Below are 22,111 nucleotides of genomic sequence, written 5' to 3' on the forward strand. Positions count from 1 at the left end.
TCAGGACTTACGGGCGGGTAGGGCGTCGGGTCCGAATGGCCTGCCGATTGAATTGTACAAGCTTGCCCCAAGTAAAATTGCACCACTCCTGACAAACATGTTCCACGAGAGCCGCGCGGTGGGATCGCTCCCAGTAGACCAGAGGTTGGCCAATATAGTGGTCATCCATAAAGGTGGGAAGCTCAAACATCTCTGTTCCTCCTACAGGCTGATTTCACTGCTAAATGCAGAAGCCAAGATACTGGCTAAATTACTTGCAACCCGTTTGCTAAATGTAATTACTAAGCTGGTACACCCCGACCAGTCTGACTTTATGCCAGCCAAAAATACCTCTCTTAATCTGCGGAGATTGCACGGGGGGCTAGATCGGGCAGCCACAATACGGGAAGACGCGGCGGTGGTGTCACTTGATGCGGCCATGGCCATATATGCTCATAGTATTAAGGAAAATGGGGTTCGGCCCGGGCTTTCTACTCTGGATACGCCTCCTATATGCCAATCCGCTCAAAAAGTGGTTAACAATCGAGTGTCCTCCACCTTCGCGCTCGGAAGGGGCACTCAACAGGGTTGCCTCCACTCCCCCGTACTTTTCGCCCTCATGTTGGAACCTCTGGCGATGTGGATACGGAAAGACAAGATTATTAGAGGGCTAAGATGGTCTGAGGATTTCGCTGTATGCCAATGATATCTTATTATCCCTGGCATCGCCGGCGTCCTCCCTGAATAGAGTACTGCACATCTTTATAGTCTTTAGGCAGTTTTCGGGCTACACTATCAACTGGTCTTAGTCGGTTCTCTATGTCCTCAGTGGTAAATCGCCAATCTTACCCAGAGGGTTCACTATTGCCAAAGCCGCAACTGGATTCAAATATCTGGGCATCCACATGTCCAAAGACCCGACGCGTTTCCATGATCGGAATCTTCTCCCCCCGCTGCAATGACTCGGGAGTGATGTCTTGCATTGGAAGACGCTCCCACTGACCCTGTTGGGGCGTGCAGCCCTGTTTAAAATGATGTCCCTTCCACGCTTGCTCTGCGCCTTGCAAAATACACCACACCCAGTGAAAGCAGACTATTTTAAATCTATTGACTGTGCTCTGCGAGAACTCCTATGGGAGGGGAAGCCACCTCGGATATCAATTCCTAAGCTTATGACAGGCTGGTATGATGGGGGTATAGCCCTCCTGGACATACATAAATATTACGGGGCGGCCCAACTCATGGCAGTGAACCAATGTATGTATGGACTGCAGAGCAATCCAGGTTTTAACATGGATAGATGGCTGCTCCCTGGCGGAGGCCTTAAGGGCGCGCTATATGCTAACACCTCCAAACTGAAACTGACGGAACCCACTGAGCATGCCGTTCAGGTGTGGCGTTCTGCCACGACGAGTCTGGGCTGGGAAGATAAGATCACGTTAGCCACCCCACTATGGGTTGCTGCACAACTAGGCAATCTAAGATTCACCAAAGGCTTCGATCGGTGGGACTTGATAGGTATTTCCGTGGTCAGGGACCTATGGAGGGCAGGAGGGGTAATTTCCTTCGCTCAATTGAAGGAAGAATAGGAACTAGTTGATACAGAACAATTCAGATATCTACAGATTAGACATGCACTGCAGGCAGCAATACCTAGGGGAGAGACCCCACCTGAGTCATCCCTGCTAGAGGACAGGATACTAGAAGGGCACCTCCCCAAAAAGGCAATCTCACAAATCTACAAAAAGCTTATTAACAACATGCCTGACCCTCTCCTCTGTCTCAGAGCCAAATGGGATTATGACATAGTGGGACTAGACAACGGGTAATGGCTCGAGGCTCTTGACTCTCCTAGGGAGATAGCCATCTCTTCTAGGCTCAGGCTTGTCCAGCTCAAAATACTTCATAGGATTTACCTCTCAGTGCCGACACTTGTGAAGATGGGCTATAGGACTGATGGAGGTTGCCCAAAAAGGTGTGGGCAGGATGGCACATTCTTACACATGCTCTGGGAATGTCAATCAAACATTTGTAGAGTGCATTACATACCCGTGAGGGTCTCAAGGCGCTGGGAGGGGGGAGAGGGGGCGCTACTGATCGAACAGCCAGGTCTTGAGTAGCCTCCTGAAGGTCAACAGGTCTTGGGTCTGTCGTAGGCTCAGTGGGAGGGTGTTCCAGGTCCTGCTATCCAGACGTATTGGCCGGGGGTGATGAACTGTATGATGGAAGTAATGGGTGTCACGACTGATTTCAATATAAGGCTGTGTCTTTTGAATATTTGGGGTCCCACTGACTTAAATACCAAGGATAAAATATGGGTGTCCCTGGGGATGATGATTGCTAAGCGGAATATTGCACGGTTATGGGGGGCACAGGAACTGCTGTCCTTGAGACTTTGGGAAAATGATATGGACTACTGTATGTTTACTGAAAAGACAGTATATGTGTCAAGAGGATGCCCCAACAAGTGGACACAAATATGGAGTAAATGGAACAGCTATAGGGGGGAGATCTGTGAACCGCCACTGGCCATACAGAGTCACAAACTGGAATAATGTACTCCCGGTCGGTCACAGGGTGCAATGTTTTCACATTGATTGGTGAATTGTAAATCGAATGGGAATGATGTTGATTGAAGTAATGTGGGCAGACATGCTGTTACACTAATTTCAACGGTGTTACCTTGTGTTCAATAAAAAGAAATGTTAAAAAAAATAATGTGTTTAAATATACAAGATGTTAATACACAACACACATAAAAAATGCTAATGTGTGTCAGGAAATGGGGCCTGATTAAGAGTTTGGCGGATGGCATACTCCCTCACAAATATGACAGATATCACGTCCACCGTATTACAAGTTCCATAGAATGTAATGGAATTGTAATTTGGCGGACAGGATATTAGTCATGTATGTGACAAAGAGACTCTGTCCACAAACTTGTAATCAGGCCCAAAGTAGCTAACAATAAAAATTGCAAATATTGTATAGCTATATGTAGAATGTTTTCTTTTTTATATCACATGTGATGCAATTTGACATTTCTATAATATAGCTCTAGAGTTAAACAGTTTTTTGATGGTCTTAAGTATTAGATCTATGCCATCCCGGGTTAAACCTCAAGGTGGAAGAAACCATAGATTGATTGCACTACAGTTGGTGTCTCAAACACCGACAACACCAAAATCCAGGAAGGCCTGATCTTCTTGTCTTTATAAAGATGTTGACAGTGTTGGTTCAGTAAATAGGACACAGAAAACCGTGTGAGTGGCACATAGAAGGTTGCAGAGTGGCACAGAATACAAGCCCTTAGTTTCTGGTCCCAGTGCAGTACTGGTGATTGTTTCAGGAGGAGCCACCTCATAGTTTTTTAAACAGGCTTTGGCTGTGGAGACAGAGGTGTTCTAGGAATTAGCCATCAGACTGGACAGCCAGCCTACTTGAGGTGAGAGTATACTGGTAGCCAAGTAGCCTAGCCTGTTATCTTTAGCTAATGCCTTTAGAAGGCTTGTGGCAGTACTTTCATAGTTGTACATGGTACAAACCAGGAGGAGAAAATGATTGGCGAGTTGTCACTTATATCGCCATCCCCCCCACACACACACAACCTACCCTGGTGCTATCATGGCAGCAAGTCAGCATGAACGTTTGCACCAGGTTAAATGGATCTCCTCAAATATGACCCTGAATGAGTCTGCCAACATGTTGTCAGAGTGCTGCTTAAATGTCCCTTTAATTTGATGCACCTGCCACAAGCTATTTCTTAATTTGTCCGGCATCTGTTTTTCCTGCATCTCACCTGCATTAGCACAGGTAACATTTTATGGTGGGCTTTTTAAAAGGCAAAGCAGAGAGCACAGTAGACATGTTGACTGCTGCCGAGTGTAGCTTGGGTAGAAAAGGTGACCATACACGGCAGCAAATGAGGTTGATTGGTGAAGATGAGGAGAAGAGGAAGCAATGCCCAGACCCAAGGGGCCTGTGCAATCTCTGGTCAGTGTAACTCACTTCTAAGACTGGATGAGCTGCCCTATGCCTAAACCTACCTCTATTGTTTAAAGTGTCTTTCTTCAGGCTCCATTGATAAGGCACAAGGAGGATGTGTCCTGAGAAAAGTCAAATGGTAGCCAACTATTTCTCTGGTTAAGGTACGTTCCAAGAACACATAGTCCCCCCTATACCCACACCAGAAAATTCATCACCCATTAAAGATAAATGGACAACATGAAATGAAATACTGAAAACAACTATGACTTTAACAGTTAAATAAGAGGCGTGATTGAACATGTTTCTCTCTTGAAATTCAGAGGACAAATTATTGGAAATAATAGTGTTATTAGCTCCAGTCATCCAGTCACTTTTGCAGCAATGGCAAAAACCCGCACTACTGCTAATTAGGGGTGGGCGGAATTTGCGAAATTAACTTTCGCAAATTATCGCGAAAATGTTTAAAATTATCGCAAACAAGCGGAAATATCGCGAAGATGCGGAAGTTTTTTTCCCGCATGTTCGCGAGATTTTCTGCATGGTTGCGGGTCGCCAACTTACCCATGTGGTTGCTTGCGGGCGCGGCCATCTTGTTTTGAGTTGTCTCGCGGTGCATGATCGCGAGAAGAAAGACGTGATCGCGCGATGCATGACGTCACTGCGGGCGCGAACTGTCGCGAGACAGCACAAATGGCTAAAAACAATACATCATCTCATGGAGAACGCGACCGGATCAAGAAAACTTGTCGGCGAACGCAGGGATTCAGGTAAGGCGATCGCGCGCGCGCACGAGAATGTATTGTTTTACAGCGCGAGCAAGAAACAAATTATCGCCAAGCTGCGGAAACTGGAAATTTTTACATTTTGGCGCTCTCCGCGGAACGCGAAAATGTCAAATTATCGCAATTTCCGCGAACGGAACGAAATTTTCACCCAGGCCTACTGCTAATGCAGTCTTAAACAAAACATTTCTCAACTTGTGAAGAACAAGACAGAATCTGAAAGAAGTTAACAAAAATAAACCACACGCAGAAAAGGAAGAGTCTGCAGGTTGTTTTTTTTTTGCTTTTCGGGATCTCTTAAAGCCCACTTCGTTATAGATGCCACTGTAGAAGAAGGAATCCACCAAGCAAATTTCTTCACAAAGGACAACACAGAAACCTGCATCCACATTACATAGTTTGGTCAACCTGAGATCCAACTGATTTATATTGTATGATTCTGTTAGTAGAATACAATGTGTCCTACCACTGCATCCTTTCAACTGACTTAACAGCCTCGAGTCATATCCGCTCCAAATAAAACCACAAATAAATAAATATATGGTTGAAAAGAACAAAAATGCTTGTGTCGGTAACCAAAAGTAATTTTAGTAGTCCCAGTCTATGAAAGATGTGACATGGAACACTATCATTGTACGGATTCATTAGAGCCACTTCTGAGTTAATCACAAATTGATTGGATAGAGCTTCATGGAGAGAATACTGTCATGTTGCGCTGGGCTTCGGCAAAAGACTATTGCTTTCTATTACAGAGATTTACTAGTATTGCTCACACGTCTGGAAAGGGTTGAAAATACAGAAATCAACTGTGGAAATTACTATTATGGACTCAAGCTACTAGGTGTGGTAAGCGAACGATGGAAACTTTAAATTCATCAATCCACCATGGACACTATTGGACTATACAAATCACGAGCACTATTAAAAAATGTAAACAATTTTGTGGTAACAAACCTTTGCCTCTTGTTCCATTCGAAGAATGTAATCTTTTAGTTGGTTCTCAAGGCTTATCTTTTCCATTTCAAGCTGCTTAAGAAATTGATTTAAAGCTCCCTGTAAAGGAAAAAACATTAAAATATGCAACTCAGCTAAGAACTTGGATCATGCTGAATTCATTCAAAACAGTTATTCTTATCCAAATTTGGCATGATACAGATAAATGGACCTATGCGTGGCAGGGTATGATCTAGAACTTTTTAACCCAGGAGTAAATCTCACAGTACTAATGATAAATGTATTGTTGATATGGGTTTCTCAGTTTAGAAACTTTGCATTTGAATTTATTGAAAAATCCTGCCTGAAAGGTTTAAGGATTCGTAAATTCACTGAAGATGCTGGTATGCACTATAGCAGTGGTTAATAAACTTTTGACTTCTGTGGACCCCCAATGAATGACTACCAGAAATCAGAGACCCCCTACCTAAGCAGATTCTGCAATTTGAACATAAAAATATACAAAAAAACAACTCCAGAAACAAGCATACATTAAATATATACATAAATTATGAAATATTTTGTTTAATACACAGACAAAAATATATGCAAAAATCGTGATTTTGATGGGATGGTTGCAGAGTTTTTCAAAATGTGTGTATTTCTATAGGACAAAGCGACATGATAGGCTCTAGCATATTGCTTTGTCTATTTTGCTACTTATGTATGCGTTTTGTTAGTGCATAATAGTGCCTTAAATAAGGTCACCAATTCCCCATGCTACTGTTTGCTGTACTTGACCTTCTCCTGTGAATCAAGATAATGATATCAACTTAAATTTTAACATCCAATTTCAAATCCTTGTACATTTATAGAACATTTAAAAAATGTTAATATTATATTTATATTATATTTATCTTTTTTTTGATATAGATAGACTTTATTCTTCTTCTAATATTTGTTTTTTTTAATACAGTCATGATCCCCCTGGTTAGGTGTCGTAGCTGATGTGGTAGACTTTTAAAGAGTGCAATTTTGTGTGACAAAATATTTTGGATATTAATGATTTGTATGATGAATTCTAGTCAAAACCGATTCATTAATATTATTGCACTTAAAGTGAGTTTTCTAATTTATGTAGAATTGTGTTTCTTAACGTGTTTTATTTGTGCCACATTTTCCCATTTAGGGACCATATTAGTAAAACAGATGTTTCTAACGTGCTGCGCAAGCTGCTCCTGCTCCTTCCCCCTCCCAATCATGCCTTCCTGAATGCCTTCTCGCGGTTTCGGAAGACTTTGCAGAGCGCACAGGACACTGATGTAGTTGGTTATTTTCTTCAAGCTCTTATACTGTGAATAAACATTTCTCTGTGCATGTGAAGTAACAAATTCTAAAGGTAAGTTATTCCTCTTATAGCTTCCAAAACTACCAAGTTAAAAATGCTTATTGTTTAGTAAATGAAACATAATGTATGGTGCATCTCCAGACTGCAACAAGAGCTGTTGGTGTCTTGCACGTGGAAGGGGGTGGAAGGTATTTTTATTAAATCTATGATGTGTTTATTTGTAACTGGTCAATGCTGTAATATTTGTGAACATGTCAGGCTGAATCAATAGTTTCAACGCATTAGCTATGTAAAAATGTGTATAAAACCCTTGGTTCTGGGGTTTAGCCAGAGACTTTCCCTTTTCCCCTAGAATGCTATTGGTTTCCTTTGTGATTGTAACTTTTATAATGTAGAGAGACTTTACCTTATCATCCCGAGGCTCTGTCCATTTGGTCAGAGACTTTCCGAGTTCCTCCAGGGACACTGTCCGATTTAGAAGAGGCTTTTCCTTTTCCTCCAGAGCTGCTGTCAGTGTTCCTTTTGAGCCTGATAGAGCTTTTTCCTAACTTTGATTGATCAGTTGTACTTTTCCTTAATGATGTGCTGTATTGAGGAACTTAAGATATTTCTGATTTGAATTCATGAATCTGTACTGCCTGATTAATGAGATTCTTTAATAAAATCCTTTAACTTTTCTCTGATCTGGAACTCAGTTATTGAGTGGTCCGATTCCATTTACTTTACTAATGTTAACCCATTGAGATTGATGGTGAAGAATGGTGGTTTCTCTACTGGTAGACCAAATGTGCTGGAGCACAACTTCTGAGGAAAGTACTGGGTGTTTCAAAGATGGGGTACAATACAATATTGGGGTTCCGCTCCCACAAATTTGGAAAAGAATGTGGGCAAACAAAGCACCCTAAGGATCTCCGAAAAATCCTGAAGAACTCTCAAAAGATTTCTGAGTCTTTAATGCCCAGTCCGAGGGACAGAGATTTTTCTGGAACTTTTCCAAGAGTTCCAATAATGGAGACTCCTAAGAAGCGGTGAACTGTGTGTTCCTAAATGATCTGGAGTGTAAGTCTGAATTGGGTGTATTGATTTCATGTATGTGCATTGAAGTATGAGTTTGTGAGGTGGATTTAATTATGTGGGTGAAGGTTATACTATGACGTCTGTGGGTTCAATTGGTGAATTATTGTAATATTGTATTATTCATATTTGTAGTTCATTTGAGGTTCTATTGATTCTGGTGTGATTTGGTTATCAGATTTGTCGAAATTCAAGATCTCGAGATATATTGATTACTTGTCTGTCATTGTGGTGTGTAATGTGAGCCGCTGCATGCTCAATTGATAGGGATTCTGAATTAGCATATTTTGTTTAGGTTGCATACTCAATTTGAGTTGGTGTGTTTTGCTAGTGCACTGACCAGAGTCGATTGCCTCTGTATGGAGAGCCTTCCTAGTCTGTAGTCTGCCTATTGTTAATTAATTCCTGAGAAAGATATAAATTGGGACAAGATTTTGAGAATTTCACAAGAACCGAAAGAGTCCCTGCATGTATATAATGAGAGGCTTATGCATATTTTTAAGAAACACTGTGGAGTAAAAAGCCCTGAACGAGATGGGGTCAGAGGTTTTGTGGCTGCTTTTGTCTCAGGATTGAGGACAAAGATTAGTAATCACATTCAACAGAGTGATTAGTGCTGGCAGACAAAGAGCATAGATGAGATTTTGAGAATGGTGACAAATAATAGTAATTATTTTGATTCAAAGCATAAAAAACTTAAAGAAGGAGGATTGATTACTCAGACAATGCTGTTTGAGAAAGGAGCTCAGACTCAGATGGGTTCAAATATGAATTTTGTGAAGTCTGGAATGAATGGAAGGAATCAAATGCAAAATGGACAGAAGGGAAATGGAATGATGCAGCAAGGTGGTAGAATAGTGATGATGAATCATGGCATGAACATAAAACTTGAAATGTTGGAAACGAATATAGCATGTGACTTTTGTGAAAAGATTGGGTACTGGAAAAGGGAATTCAGGCAGAATCCTAACAGGGTTCAGGGGAAGTGGTTCCACCAATGCAAAGAAATATGTTGAATATGCAGAAGTGTAAGCAGAATGTTCAGAGTCAGAAATCATTCGGAATGGCAATTTCTACAGCTCCAGTGATGAAGCAAAAGAAATAGTTCACAATGACATTGCCAGGGAATGATTATGTACTTGGAGCAGTACTAGAGGTAGACCAAAGTGGCCCATATATTGACAGAGAAGTCAATGGCAATCCAATTTTATTTCTGATTGACATTGGGGCTACCAGATCTACAGCGTGTTCTGTAGAAATCCTGAACCTACCCCTTTTGGAAGGAGAAGTCCAAGTTGTAGGGATCAGTGATAAACAAATTGTGGATCAAGTTTAAGCAAATGTTCCAGTTAAAATTGGCCAGATGGAGAACAAACACCAATTTATTTTGTGTGATTCAACTGCTGTGAATTTGTTGCGAAGGGGCTTACTATGCAAAATGAATTGCGTTATTAATGGATACTGGATGGTGTTGCAATTAAAACACAAGAGGCGGTTTCAGATTTTCAAATTAATTCAGAAAGTTCAGGTAGTTCCAGCTTTGACAAAAGATGATTTGCCTCTGGAATTAAGACATACTGTCAACAATGAGGTATGGGATTTCGCCGAAAAAGAAATTGGATTGATTAAAAGAGTAAAGCCAGTAAAAATAAAGCTGAAACCTGATGCAATATTTTTAGAAAATAGACAGTACAGAACCACAAAAGAGGCAGAAGAAGGAATGAAGGTCGCAGTTGCGAACCTGATTGAATAGGGAATCCTCTGGAAGGCACTTGGTAGTCCTTGTAACGCTCCTAGAATGTGAATTAAAAGCTGAATGGCAAATGGCATATTGTGCAAGACCTTAGAAAGATTAATAACATAGTGATTTAATGTTGTCCAGTGGTACAGAACCCTGCAGTTATTTTGTTTCTAATTGCATCTGAAGCAGAAAGGTATACAGTCACTGACATATGCCAAGCGTTCTTTTTAATTATTTTCCATGAGGAGGCACAGTTCTTGTTAGACTTGGCCCTCTCTGCAGGGTCAGCCCAAACATTTTGTCTTTACCCTCCACTTTTTGCTTAATTTGTTTTTGTTGACCTTAGGACTCTCTGCACGTTACCATTGCTAAAGAACTTGTACTCTCTCCCTTGCACATGGTAAAATTGCCTTATACCAGATTGGCATATTTAATTTACTTATAAATCCCTTGTAGTATGGTATACCATATACCCAAGGCCTGTACATTAAATGCTACAAGTGGGCCTGCAGCACTTATTGTGCCACCTACTTAAGTAGCCCCTTAAAGCATATCCTAGGTCTACCATTGCAGCTTGAATGCAGTTTTAAACTGCCAATTCGACTTGGCAATATAACCCTCTTAGCAACATCCCAAAATAAAATGGTGGACGGAGTGTTGAAACATTTCAAACTCTCATCCTCAGTCACAGATCTGGGTTTAATCCATCGTTATTTTGCTTGCCACGTCACCCCAGTTTGGACTCATCCATATGCAAATCAGTCTTGACACTGCTACTCATGGAATACTCCAGCCCGAAATGCCAGGCCAGGTCACTGGACCGGAAACAAGCATCCTAGGACTGGTTTCGGGGTATCAGCCCTCATCAGCCTGACTAACTTAAATCCAGTGGCACAGCGAGCAAGGGACCCATAACTGGTCATATCCTTAGCCATTTTGGGTGCACAGAGCAACATCACAAAATATATAACCCCCCTGTCAAGCCTTATAAACCTCATTTATTACATATACCTCACCCTTAATGTAGGCCCTAGGTAGCCCATAGGCCAGGGTTACGTTGTAATTCAAAGGTTGGACATATACTTTTAAGTTGTACATGTCCTGGTAGTGAAAAACGTACAAATTCCTTTTGCTTACCTGTCCAATAGGATAACATTGAGACATTGAGATACCTTATTACATTTAATAAGTGATAACGTTTGACTGGGAACAGGTAAGCATTTTATGTTTGCAATCTATGAAATTGTAATTCAAAAATCCTCTTTATTGTTAAAGTTGGATTTTAAATTCCAATTTGGGAAATGACACTTTTAGAACTTTGGCTTTTTCCTGTCTTTTGCTCATTGGTGCCTGTAGCTTGTCTTAGGTCACATGCGGGGTGTAGTTGGCAGTTGGACTTTGTGAATTTGTCCCAGACAGTTACACAATAGAGGGATTAGGTGTGCCTGAATAAACCATCTGCTGGCAGAATGGGTGTGGCAGAGCTGGGCATAGCCCCACTTGCAACTGAATAGACTGTGCTCTGCCTTCACACAAAGGGTTTGTTACCACTGCATTGTCCCTGCGGTTAGCCTAGAGCCAGGGCCGGGGAGTCAGGAAATTGCAAGCACTTACAAGTGAAACCTCTAGAAACTTCCACTACTTCAAAGAGGGCACCAGGCATAAAAAGGGGCCCGCAGACACAGTTTTTAACACACTTTCTGGACCTGTGGAAGGACTCTCATAGGACTGTCTGCAGTTGTGTCCTGTTGTATACACCACAAGACTGCTTTGCTGCACCTGGAAGGACTGTTTAGCTGCCTGGAGCCTGCCTTGATCCCTCAGAAGCCAGCCCTGCTGCATAAACCCTGCTTCATTTTTGCGAAAAATAGACTAATTAAGAATGTAGAAGTCTTCACATCGACTTTATCCAGCGGCTTCCAAACAATGACGCTCCCTCCTTGGACACCGCCTACAGGCTTGCCCCGCTGAACTTCTGCCTTCTCAGAGACTTTTTTTCTCAGAGTTTCTACAAAGTCCAAAGGTAAGTGCTGTTTGGGCCCAATCCGACCCGCGCTCCATCATGGTCTGCCATATTTTTTTTACTTTGACCTGGCTTCGCACGACAAGAGTTTTGAAAGACACTTCTGAAACTAACTCATAAACTAACAAAAAGAAGATTTTGGTTTTGATTTTTGTTTTAACAAAATACAAAGAAGAGAAGAAAATGATTATTGTTTTTGGGTCCACAACAGATTTGCATGTCTAAGTCTGAAGATAGTAAACAGCAGATGCTGCAGGGACTATAATGGTATTAAAAATATTAAACGTTTTAGTTAGACGGTTAGTGTGCTTAGTATTTCCAGTGGAATACGTTTCAAAACTGACAAAATAACAAATAAACAGAGTAAGATTAGTAGAGTTGGAGGTAAAGAATTTAGTAGAAGTGGTAGTGGTGGTTGGCATGAGAATAGTTATGTTAGGATGATAAAACAATATATAGATATAACATAAAATATTAATTGTTACATCTGTACTTTGCTTACAACTTATGGTGGGTAAGGTGTAACATACCTTTGACTTATTCTTTACCCTTCAGTGTGTTTACAGCTATATTTAACGGATATGACGCACTTTATCCTCCCCTGACTGATTTTAATACTTCTATTGAATTATTTCCAATTCATTTCTACAATCATGATGTTCTACATGGTAAGTACATGAGAAGAATGGTACAAATAAAGCATCAAACTAATGAATAATGGGAAATATATGTGTTAACCTAATAAAGATGAACTGCAATTTATTAGTGAATATAATCGGAGAGTAATTACAATTGTGAGGAATGTAGAGAAAGGAAGAATTGTAGATGAACAAATGAAGAGGAAATATTTAGGTCGAATTTACATCCTAAATTGTGGATGGTGCAAGATACAAAGGGTGAGTTGTGTCCCAGTCTAGCGCGACCAGATGCCCCAATAGGCTCAATAGGTTTCTATGTACTATATAGTGCTACATTTTTGAAAATTAATTTCTCTAATTCTCTACTTTGGATTTTTCTCGTTTTGGTGTCATTTTAAAGATAAAATTGGTGCTTGTCAATGAATGGGTGGGTACTGTCCGGAATTTCCGGCAACAAACAGGGACAAGACCCAAATCTATGGTTGGCACTTCTCCCTCAAGTAGTTACCCCCAAGAACCACTATGGTGAGCAGCTTAATAGAAGTATGGGAAGGGAAAATAAATTATAAATAGGGCTCCCGGTTTTATGGTATTTATGTTTTTGACATTTCCGTCTGTATTTACCCATATTTATTTTTTGCTACTTTTATCTGTATTTATCCATATTTATTTGGGGTTTTGTGGAAAAATGAAGCTGAAATTAGTATATTTCCACATTTATTTAACGGGTAAATATGCACTCATGCTTGAATGCCTACTAGGTTTCAATGTTGTAAACCCCCACAGAAGATAAATCAATGCACTTATAAGAAAATTTGCATATTTCGGTATCAACCTGGTGCATATCTACTGCTGTTAAAGCCTCTTTACTAAAATTCCTTTCTTTTTTAGCCCCCTAACCTACCAATTCACACAGCTGGCAGTCATGGCAGACAGTATTTAGAATTACGCAAAAAGCAACCCAATTTCCGTTTTTATCCACATTAAAAAATAAATACAGACAAGAAAATAAAAGAGTTTTCTGTCTGTATCTGTAAAAATCAGTAAAAACGGAAAACAGGGAGCCTTAATTATAAATAAGTGTTGGATTTTTATTGTGTGCTGTGTCTTAATCATTTTCTGAATTGGCCTTTTTAAATCATTTACATACCTGTCTGAAATTAAGCCTGCCTGCTCGCAGCCAAGCTACCAAGGGTTGAGCATGGTAATCATTTTCTGAGACCTATTCTGAGCCCTAGACTGTGTTAGTGGCCTTATTTCAAGTGGTAAGTATATGATTACCACTACTAATAACCCATTTTCCAACATTTGATGTTCAGAGGTGTGGATGAGGAAATGTGTTTGAAAAGTACACCTTTCAGTAAGGTGAATTAAGATTTAAAAAAATCTTCTAAACTGTCTTAGAACACATCTTTTGGGTTTGATTTTTGGAATTTGGACTAAACTGTTTTAATCCATTGTTTTGATTTTTCCAAAATTGTTCTAAGTCTATTTTGCTAGTTGTTGTGACCCAAAACTAGGAAACTATGGAGCTAGACCTAGCTAAATTTCATTAACTCAAGATGGCTGAGCTTAGGGTGCAGTCTTAGGGGGCTGCCTGCTTCCAACAAGATTAGGAAGAGACAGTAGCTTAAGTCCCTGAAGTCCTGGGGTAGCTGAGCAGATACAAGGCAGAGAGGCAGCTTGAGGCCCAACTAGCTTCCATTGCCTTGGAATGGGAGCAACTGGAATTAGCTAAACAGAAGTGACAGAGGGAGGAGGAGGAAGGAAATTGTGGCAGTAATAATTATGAAGAGAATGAGATGCATAGGGGTGGTGGATTTGATTGCACCCTTCCCAAGGGTATAGTACCTAGGTACACAGAGGGGGATGACATTGACAAATAGCTGACTACATTTGAAACGGCCCTTGAGATGTGGGGGTCCACCCCAAGCATTGGGATTCACTCTTGTGGGAACTGATTCCAGTAGCTGGAAGGTATTGGCTCTTGGCCCTGCAGGGGGGAAAGGCGAAGTCCTACACTCACATGAGGCAATATTTAGCTGAGAAATTTGGTTTAACCCGAGAGCAGTACCGCGTCAAGTTCCGAGACACCCAGAAGGTGAGTACAAAGTCATGGGTAGACTTTTTAGACACCTCACAGAAAGCACTGGATGGCTGGATTATTGGTAACAAAGTAGACATTTATGAGGGAGTGTATATTTTAGAACCACAACTTCAAAGAAGCTTTATTCGACAATACATGTCATAAAAGCATTGTGCATAAAATACCATTAAAATAAAAAAATATTGAGAATTTAAAATTGTGTAAAAATATGTGCAAATAAGCTAATTTAAAATCAGTATGTCCCAGTGCGTTGTGATGCAGGAAAGTCTTACGATGAGGAGCATAATCAGTTGTGTTAATCATTTCATGGCTAAAACATTAAAAACCAATACTAAATACCAGGTGCTACTGGGATTGCATAGTTGAGTGATGAATCAGTGCACAAAATTCTCAAGGCAACACTACATAATCTCGTGCCAATGTTCCTGCATGTCTGCACCAATCATACTTTTCGGGGACCGGAATAGGCGGGGCAGACAAACAATACATATGCATAGGTTTCTTCTAGGTCAGTGCAAAGAGGGCATTTGTTGGCACCTGATGAAATCCATTTAGCAGTAAAAGACTTTAGTGGTAAACAACCCACTCTAAATTGAAAATACAATTTACGATCAAGAGGCTTTGAGATAGTATCCCAATAGTACCCAAAGCTCGGCCATGATTTTGTAAGTAAAAATCTCCCTGTCAACGATGTACAATCATTACCTCTAATTGCATCGTGTTCAATCAATTTCCAGTATCTTTCCTTAATTGAGTCCCTTGATGGAAACTGGGAGCTAGATGACGTTTCCCACAGATGCAACAGACCCATTCTGACCAGGAGGCTTCTGATATCACGCAGCCAGTTAATTTTATGGAAATTATCAGCGTCAATAATGTCCTTGAGAGCCTCTGCAAAGGTGGCCAATTCCAGCATGCTCCATATTCTATGCCAGTACAGAATGGGGCATAACCTAGCTAGATCTACCAGAGCTTTATAGCCTCGGTCATTCTGCAAAGGAAGCGTGGGGGTGCTTTGTGGTAAGCTTGTAATCACTTGGATAAACCTATTCTCTGATATAGCTAGCTGTGTAAGTTTCTCAAAGCCCCAGAGTTCAGCACCACATAAGACTGAGCTTACCACCTTTGTGTTATAAATATGCAACACCGGACTAAGAGGCTTGGTCAAGGATGTTTTAAATTTGTTTCTTAGGACGCCAGCTAATTGCCGGTGCTTTAGTGCCATGGTGTCAATATGTGGCCTCCTTCTCAATTCCTTCTGCAGATTAATACCTAAGTAGATAAATGCGTCTACCTTTTCTAGGGGTGACCCGTCCATTACCATACTACCCTTGAACAATCTATGCTGTTAAAAGTCATAAACTTAGTTTTTATTGCATTCATTTTTAAGCCTCGTAGAAAGCAGAAATCTTCTAAGCATTGCAGTGCACGCTGTAGCTCACTAGGAGTTCTAGAAATAATAATAGTATCATCTGCAAACATAAAATCGGAATCTTCTTGCCTGCTAAAACTGATGCATCGGTGGGAGTGATAGATGCAAATTTGGCAACACCATTAATAAAAAGTGAAAATACAGTGGGTGCCATTACACACCTTTGACGTACTCCCTTCTCTACAGGGAAAGGATTGGTCTTATTCCCCTGTGCTCCCCAACGTATTTGTGCAAAGTTTTTCTTGTGAAGGCGGACGATAGGGGAAAGTAAATCAATGGGCATCCCCAGCTCCTGTAGTACCACCCAAAACTTTTTACGTGAGACCAGGTCAACGGCTGATTTAAGATCGACAAAAGGTCCGCCAATATATTAAGATGAATCAAAAGATCTGGTCTATGGTACTTATGTGAGCCCGAAACCTGCCTGAAGTGGACTAAGGATGTCATTTTCGTCTATCCATTCTTGGGCCTTTGCCAGGACAAGTCGGGCCACCACTTTTTGGATTGAATCTATCGGGCTTATTGGCCTGTAATTTCCTGGCAAGGACTTGTCCCCTTTTTTATATCCTGGAATGATTCCTGCCCCCGCCATGTTTCAGGGATGGGGGCACCGTGGGCTGATGGCATTAGCCAATAGCATTATATGAAGACTCCATTTTGCCTGGTCCTGCAAAACAAAAATGTCTGCGGGGATGTTATCAATGCCTAGTACTCTCCCACCTGTGATGGCACTAAGGGCTGAACTTTCATCTACCAGGTCAAACACGTTATCATTTGAATACAAATGAATCAGAAAAGGGTCACAGTCCTCTGAGTCATTAATAGCATATTGTAGAGCGAAGTGATTAACCCAGGTATCGGTTCTACATGATTTTGAGGGGGCGGCGCTACTCCACCCCTGCCCACTTTTTACCAGGTTCCAAAAATGTTGAGTATTATGCCTGTGACATGCCTGTTTTAAATCCTGCCATCTTTTCTCATCCCAGGATTTTTTTGCAGTTACCAATGCCTTTTAATAAATTTTCCTAGCATTTTGTATTCTAGGTAAATCACCTGCACTAATTGCCTCCCCCAGGATCTACGAGCTTGTTTACACTCTTTGCTATACCAGTGATGCCGTGATTGGGTACCCTTCGCCTTAGCCCTAAAAGGTCTTTGAAAGTATGAGCGCATTTTAGTAAATAATGTATTGTGCAGCAGTGTTATTTCTTTAAGAGGCTGGGAGATAAGGAGAGAGATCTCCATCTCTGCTAAGGTGGTTTCAACATCGCTGGTGATAGTGGACAATATTTCCGGTTGTTCTAAAATCATAGGCCATTTTACTCTCCACATGTCGTTGGTAGATTTCAAATCACCAGTGATAAATGAATTACGGTTTTGTATTTGTGCTTGTAGTTCTCTAAGTACAAACATGGAGCATAGAGGATTATGATCGCTCTCCACGAGAGCCAACACAGCCATGTCCTCAAGAGTATGCCATCATTTTAAACTAATTAAAAGATAGTCAATGCGGCTTGAGCAGTAGCCATTGTTAAACGTATTGGCCCCATGCCTATCGGAGATGGTTTTACCATTGGCCGCCCTTAGGCCGTATTTTAAACATAGGGCTTTCAAATGAATGGCTACTTCTGTCCGTCTTTTAATTGGAGGTATTTCCATGTATGGGATGCCCCACTGTTTATCCTCCTCCCCGACCAAGTCGTTTTCCTCACTGTCAAGGGGCTCAAAAGCCGTGTTTAAGGCCCCCGCTATGACAACAGAGGCGGCCCAAGAAAGATTATCTAAGACATGAATTGTTTCGGACCTTCTCCCCGCTGTGACCTCTTGCATTACCACTTTAAGTGTCGATGTTACTATAGGGGCCACACACTAACCGAATAGCACGAATATCGTTACTCTCTATCAGAAGTGCCAGTATCTTAAAGCCGATAACCTGTCTGACCCATATTATGAGACCCCCGATGTGCGACCCTTACCACCGTGGGTAGCTGGAATATAATAGTTTAAGTACCCCAGATGATGTAGTGGTTCTACAAACCAGGTTTCTTGAAAAGCGCATATATCAAACTTTTCAATAAAGGTATTCCAGTCCGGGGAGGCACCCATGGACCTCAATCCAGCAATGTTCTAAGATAAGAACGATATACTACGTAGTGATAGATGTAAGTCAGATGACAGCCCATCCTTAGTGGTTGTGGACCCTGGTGTGCGACTTCCCTCACTCTCAGCCCTAATAGAGCTGCTCATCTTAGGGGTAGAATTTGCTTCTAGGTGGGATAAGATGAGCTCACTAGTAAATGATGAATTGGTGACCCGAGTACAAGCAGCGGGGGTCGAGAGGGACCTTCAATCTATCTCTTGGAGAGGAGATGCACCACTTTGAGATGTTGCGGGGTGAACTAGGTTCCTCTCTAAAACCTTCTCCGAAGGATTATATTTAGAGGGAATATTGGTTTTTATGAGATGTTGAGTGCGTATATCAAAAGCTACCAGATTATCAACAAAATATCGATGTGACAGAACAAGTGCAATAGTATCGGGGGCAGCCCTCGTGTAAGAGTATCTTTTAACCCCAATGATGACATCCCTAATTACGGACCAGCACCCCTCACTTGCCGAATCTAGTGAATGCACTTGTTTATAAATGTGCCCTCATCCTCTTTATATAAACTAGGGGGGGTCTTAGGTACATTGACCAGGTATTCTGTTCGTCTCAGGTCAAGAGTCCTATCAGCAAAATGAGAGACAGGGGTCATGTTTGCCTGATGGTATGCAGGACTGGGTAGGGCTCTTCGGACCTCGTTCAAGTTAATAGGTTGCTGGAAACATAGCCTATTTTGACCTACCCCACTCAGTTGTCCAGATATGGATTATCAATTTCAGCACTAGGAATTATATTTCCACTGCCTGTTCTTCCTACATTATGACTTGGAGGGTCCCCTCATAGCTGACTAACACTGTCCGTCGCCCCTTCATCGTTCGCTGTGCAAATTGATTGAAATCCCAAATGTTCCTTAACAAGTTGGACATCTGAAAGTTCCTTGCTTAGTGAGTCGGAATGACTGCCAACTGTTGCTTTACTAGATCATTAATTTGCAGCGTTAATGAGCTTTGCATAGGTACATCATTTAATACAGAATGTGTGTAACTTAATAGACAGTCTCCGCCATTGCTATCAAGACTATTTGGATACAAGACCGAGTTTACGACTGGTTGAGGGTCCTTGTTTGGGCATATGTTAGCATCTGATCCCTCTCTTTGCGCCCCACTGACCAGGCTAATAGCAATTTCTTGTAAATCCACATGATCTGAAAGCAGAGAAAAACTATTGCTACAGGGGAAAGATGATATGTCGACTGCGGTCTCTTGCACTTCATGGCCTCCACTAGCAGACCTTCTAGGTTGTGAGTTTAAAATAACAGGTGCTTGATTCCTACTGGCTGCTCTATTAAACATAGCTGGTATATGCCCAATAGGACCAGTGTGTGTAGGACTTCTAGGTACCTGTGTATTAGAGTGCTTAGATGAAGTGTTAGTTGGTTTTGGATCAAGGAGACCCTCATGATCAGATAACAAGGAATTAATACGATCTAGCACCCCTCCCCCTGTAGCTGCGGGAGACCCAAGCCCCTGGTAAGCGCCTCCTGGCGCGAAGATTGCATGGCATGGCGGAGCTCGGGCCACGATGCTTTCTGGGGGCTTGAGTCCGCTCTCTGGAATTACGGTCTTAAAACCTTTGGCACACTACACATAGCTCTCAACCATCACATATTAGCAATCATACACTACTGGCAGCACTAACAAAGCCCTCATACACTAGCAGCTATGCACCACTGAATGTACCCTAACAAGCTAGCACTCACACACTACCAGAAGCACTGTAGCACCCCTAACAGTCTAGCAGTCCTACACTAGCAACACCACTCCCTCACAAGTCGCATGCTATCAACAACAATTTCACACCCTTCAAAGACTAGCAGTCACATACTACCAGAAGTACTGAGTATCATCCACACTATACAGAGAACACTCTCACACTACTCACAAAGTGGTGGTCACACTCTTCCAGAAGCACTTTCACATTCCACATAGATTACGAACCACATACCGCACTCATGCATCCCAGACCTACAGCCACACACTATCAACAGCACTCTCACTCCCCTCAAAGTATGGCAGTAGCATAACACCAACAGCGCCCTCACATCCCCTAAAGGCTAGCAATGACGCAGTACCAGAGGCACTCTCACACTCCTCTAATACTGATACAGCAGCATGGTACAAATTAATTTATTAGTACACACAACTTGTCGTGAAGCAGCCCAACAGTCTAGCATTCATACGGAAACCCATCATTGGTGTCATACTCGCATTGGCGATGTTTATTGTTTTATACATGTGTATATATATATATATATATATATATATATATATATATATAGATATATAAATATAAATATATATCAGAGGCCGTCGTGAGCAGGTAGATTATCATGCGTAGACCCGCTGCCCCTGCATGCTCATTTAAATACCTTTGATTGGTCTCCGGTGTGCCAATTGTTACCATTGCTGTTGAATGCTGGGCAGCGTAGTTTTAATTATGCACCAATTGTGCCCTCCAGTGGGTTACATGCTCACGCTTAATTCAGGACCGTTTCTGCAGCCCATATTGAGCCTCTGGAGGAGACTCTGTCTGTTTAAATCATGTCACCTCCAACGCCCAAATTCAAGGAGGAACTCCTCCTTGAGCGTCCCGGCATCTTTTCCTCGGGTAGTGCGTCGCCCCCACGGCCTGAGGCACGCCGTGAAACATATCTTCTAAAAATCGCTTCAGCAATTGAGGCCGCACTCCATTGGAGGAAAGAAACATCTTTATTTGCTAAAACAGGCAGCTTCCCCTCCCGTATTAGTGTCCTTTGGCCTAACGCGTTTTAATGGAATCTCCCATCTTCTTCAGAGGCAGTCGTGAGCAGGTAGATTATCGTGCGTAGCTGAAGCGATTTTTGGAAGATATATATATATATATATATATATATATATATATCCTCCCCCTCCCACCCCACACTGTGTGGGTTGTGGAGCTCAGTATCCCTGAAATTACTCTCATGCTCTACCTCTTCAGGACACACCCAAGTGACACATCCATGCAAACTCTTCCCACTACTTACCCGTTTTTAGATTAGGAGCTCAGGCACTACAGTAACCTATGGTAGACTATCTACGTGAAATGACATATAATACAGCAAGCACTGGCAAAGGTATTATGTTTGGCTGTATTGTGCCAACGCTTTCAAACACAGGCACATGGAAATGTACAGTACTGTAAGCTTAGGGGATAAACAACAAGGAAATTGGCAGGTTGTACTTACAGCTATTTATATGTTATGTTATATGTTACATTATGTTATGTTATACACCTTTTAGAGCACACTATCACCCAGAAGGGAATCCTGGAGCTGAGCAGGTGTGAGTCAAGCTGCACCTAGGGCCTAGTGAGAATACTCGAAAAGCCAGGTCTTCAGCTTATTGTGGAATTCTGAAAGTGAGGAGGGTAGACTTTTATGTGTAGCGGCAAGTAGTTCCACACTTTTTGACTGATGTAGGAGAAGGCTTGACCGCCGGATCTAGTTTCCATATGCATGGGATTTTTGCAGGCAGGAGACTGGACTAGTGGAGGTGTAAGGAAGGTTTGTGAAAGCAGATGCAATCGTTGAGATATACTGGGCCAGTGTTATGTAGTGCCTTGAAAGTGTGTGTGAGGAGTTTGAATTTTACGTGTTTGTGAATGGGGAGTCAGAGGAGCTTCTTCAGGTCTGGAGTGATCTTAGTGAGGCATGGGAGGCGGAGAGGTATTCTGGTCACCGAATTCTGAATGGTCTGCAGCCTTCTGGTGATTTTTCTGTTGATCCCAGTCGGAACGGCCTAGAGAGCGATCCCATAGTCCAGCTTGCTTGTGACCAATACGTGTGTGACAGTTTTCTGGGTGCTGATTAGGAGCCAATTGAAAATCTTCCTCACCATTTTCAGGGTATGGAAGCATGTCAATGATGATCCTGAGATTCTTGAC

General features: G+C 41.8%; 1 protein-coding gene across 3 annotated transcripts in view; it reads right to left on the reverse strand.

Annotated features, from left to right (window-relative positions):
• The window catches only part of CCDC169 (coiled-coil domain containing 169), a 130,682-nt gene that overhangs the window by 50,825 nt on the left and 57,746 nt on the right, over positions 1–22,111 (reverse strand). For all 3 annotated transcript variants that reach the window (XM_085620410.1, XM_085620408.1, XM_085620409.1), the window contains exon 5: positions 5,703–5,801. In XM_085620410.1, the coding sequence (XP_085476536.1) occupies positions 5,703–5,801 (99 nt within the window). The remainder of the gene's footprint in view (positions 1–5,702; positions 5,802–22,111) is intronic.

This window comes from Triturus cristatus, chromosome 8 (genome assembly GCF_964204655.1).
Source record: "Triturus cristatus chromosome 8, aTriCri1.1, whole genome shotgun sequence".
NCBI classification, from domain to species: Eukaryota; Metazoa; Chordata; class Amphibia; order Caudata; family Salamandridae; genus Triturus; species Triturus cristatus.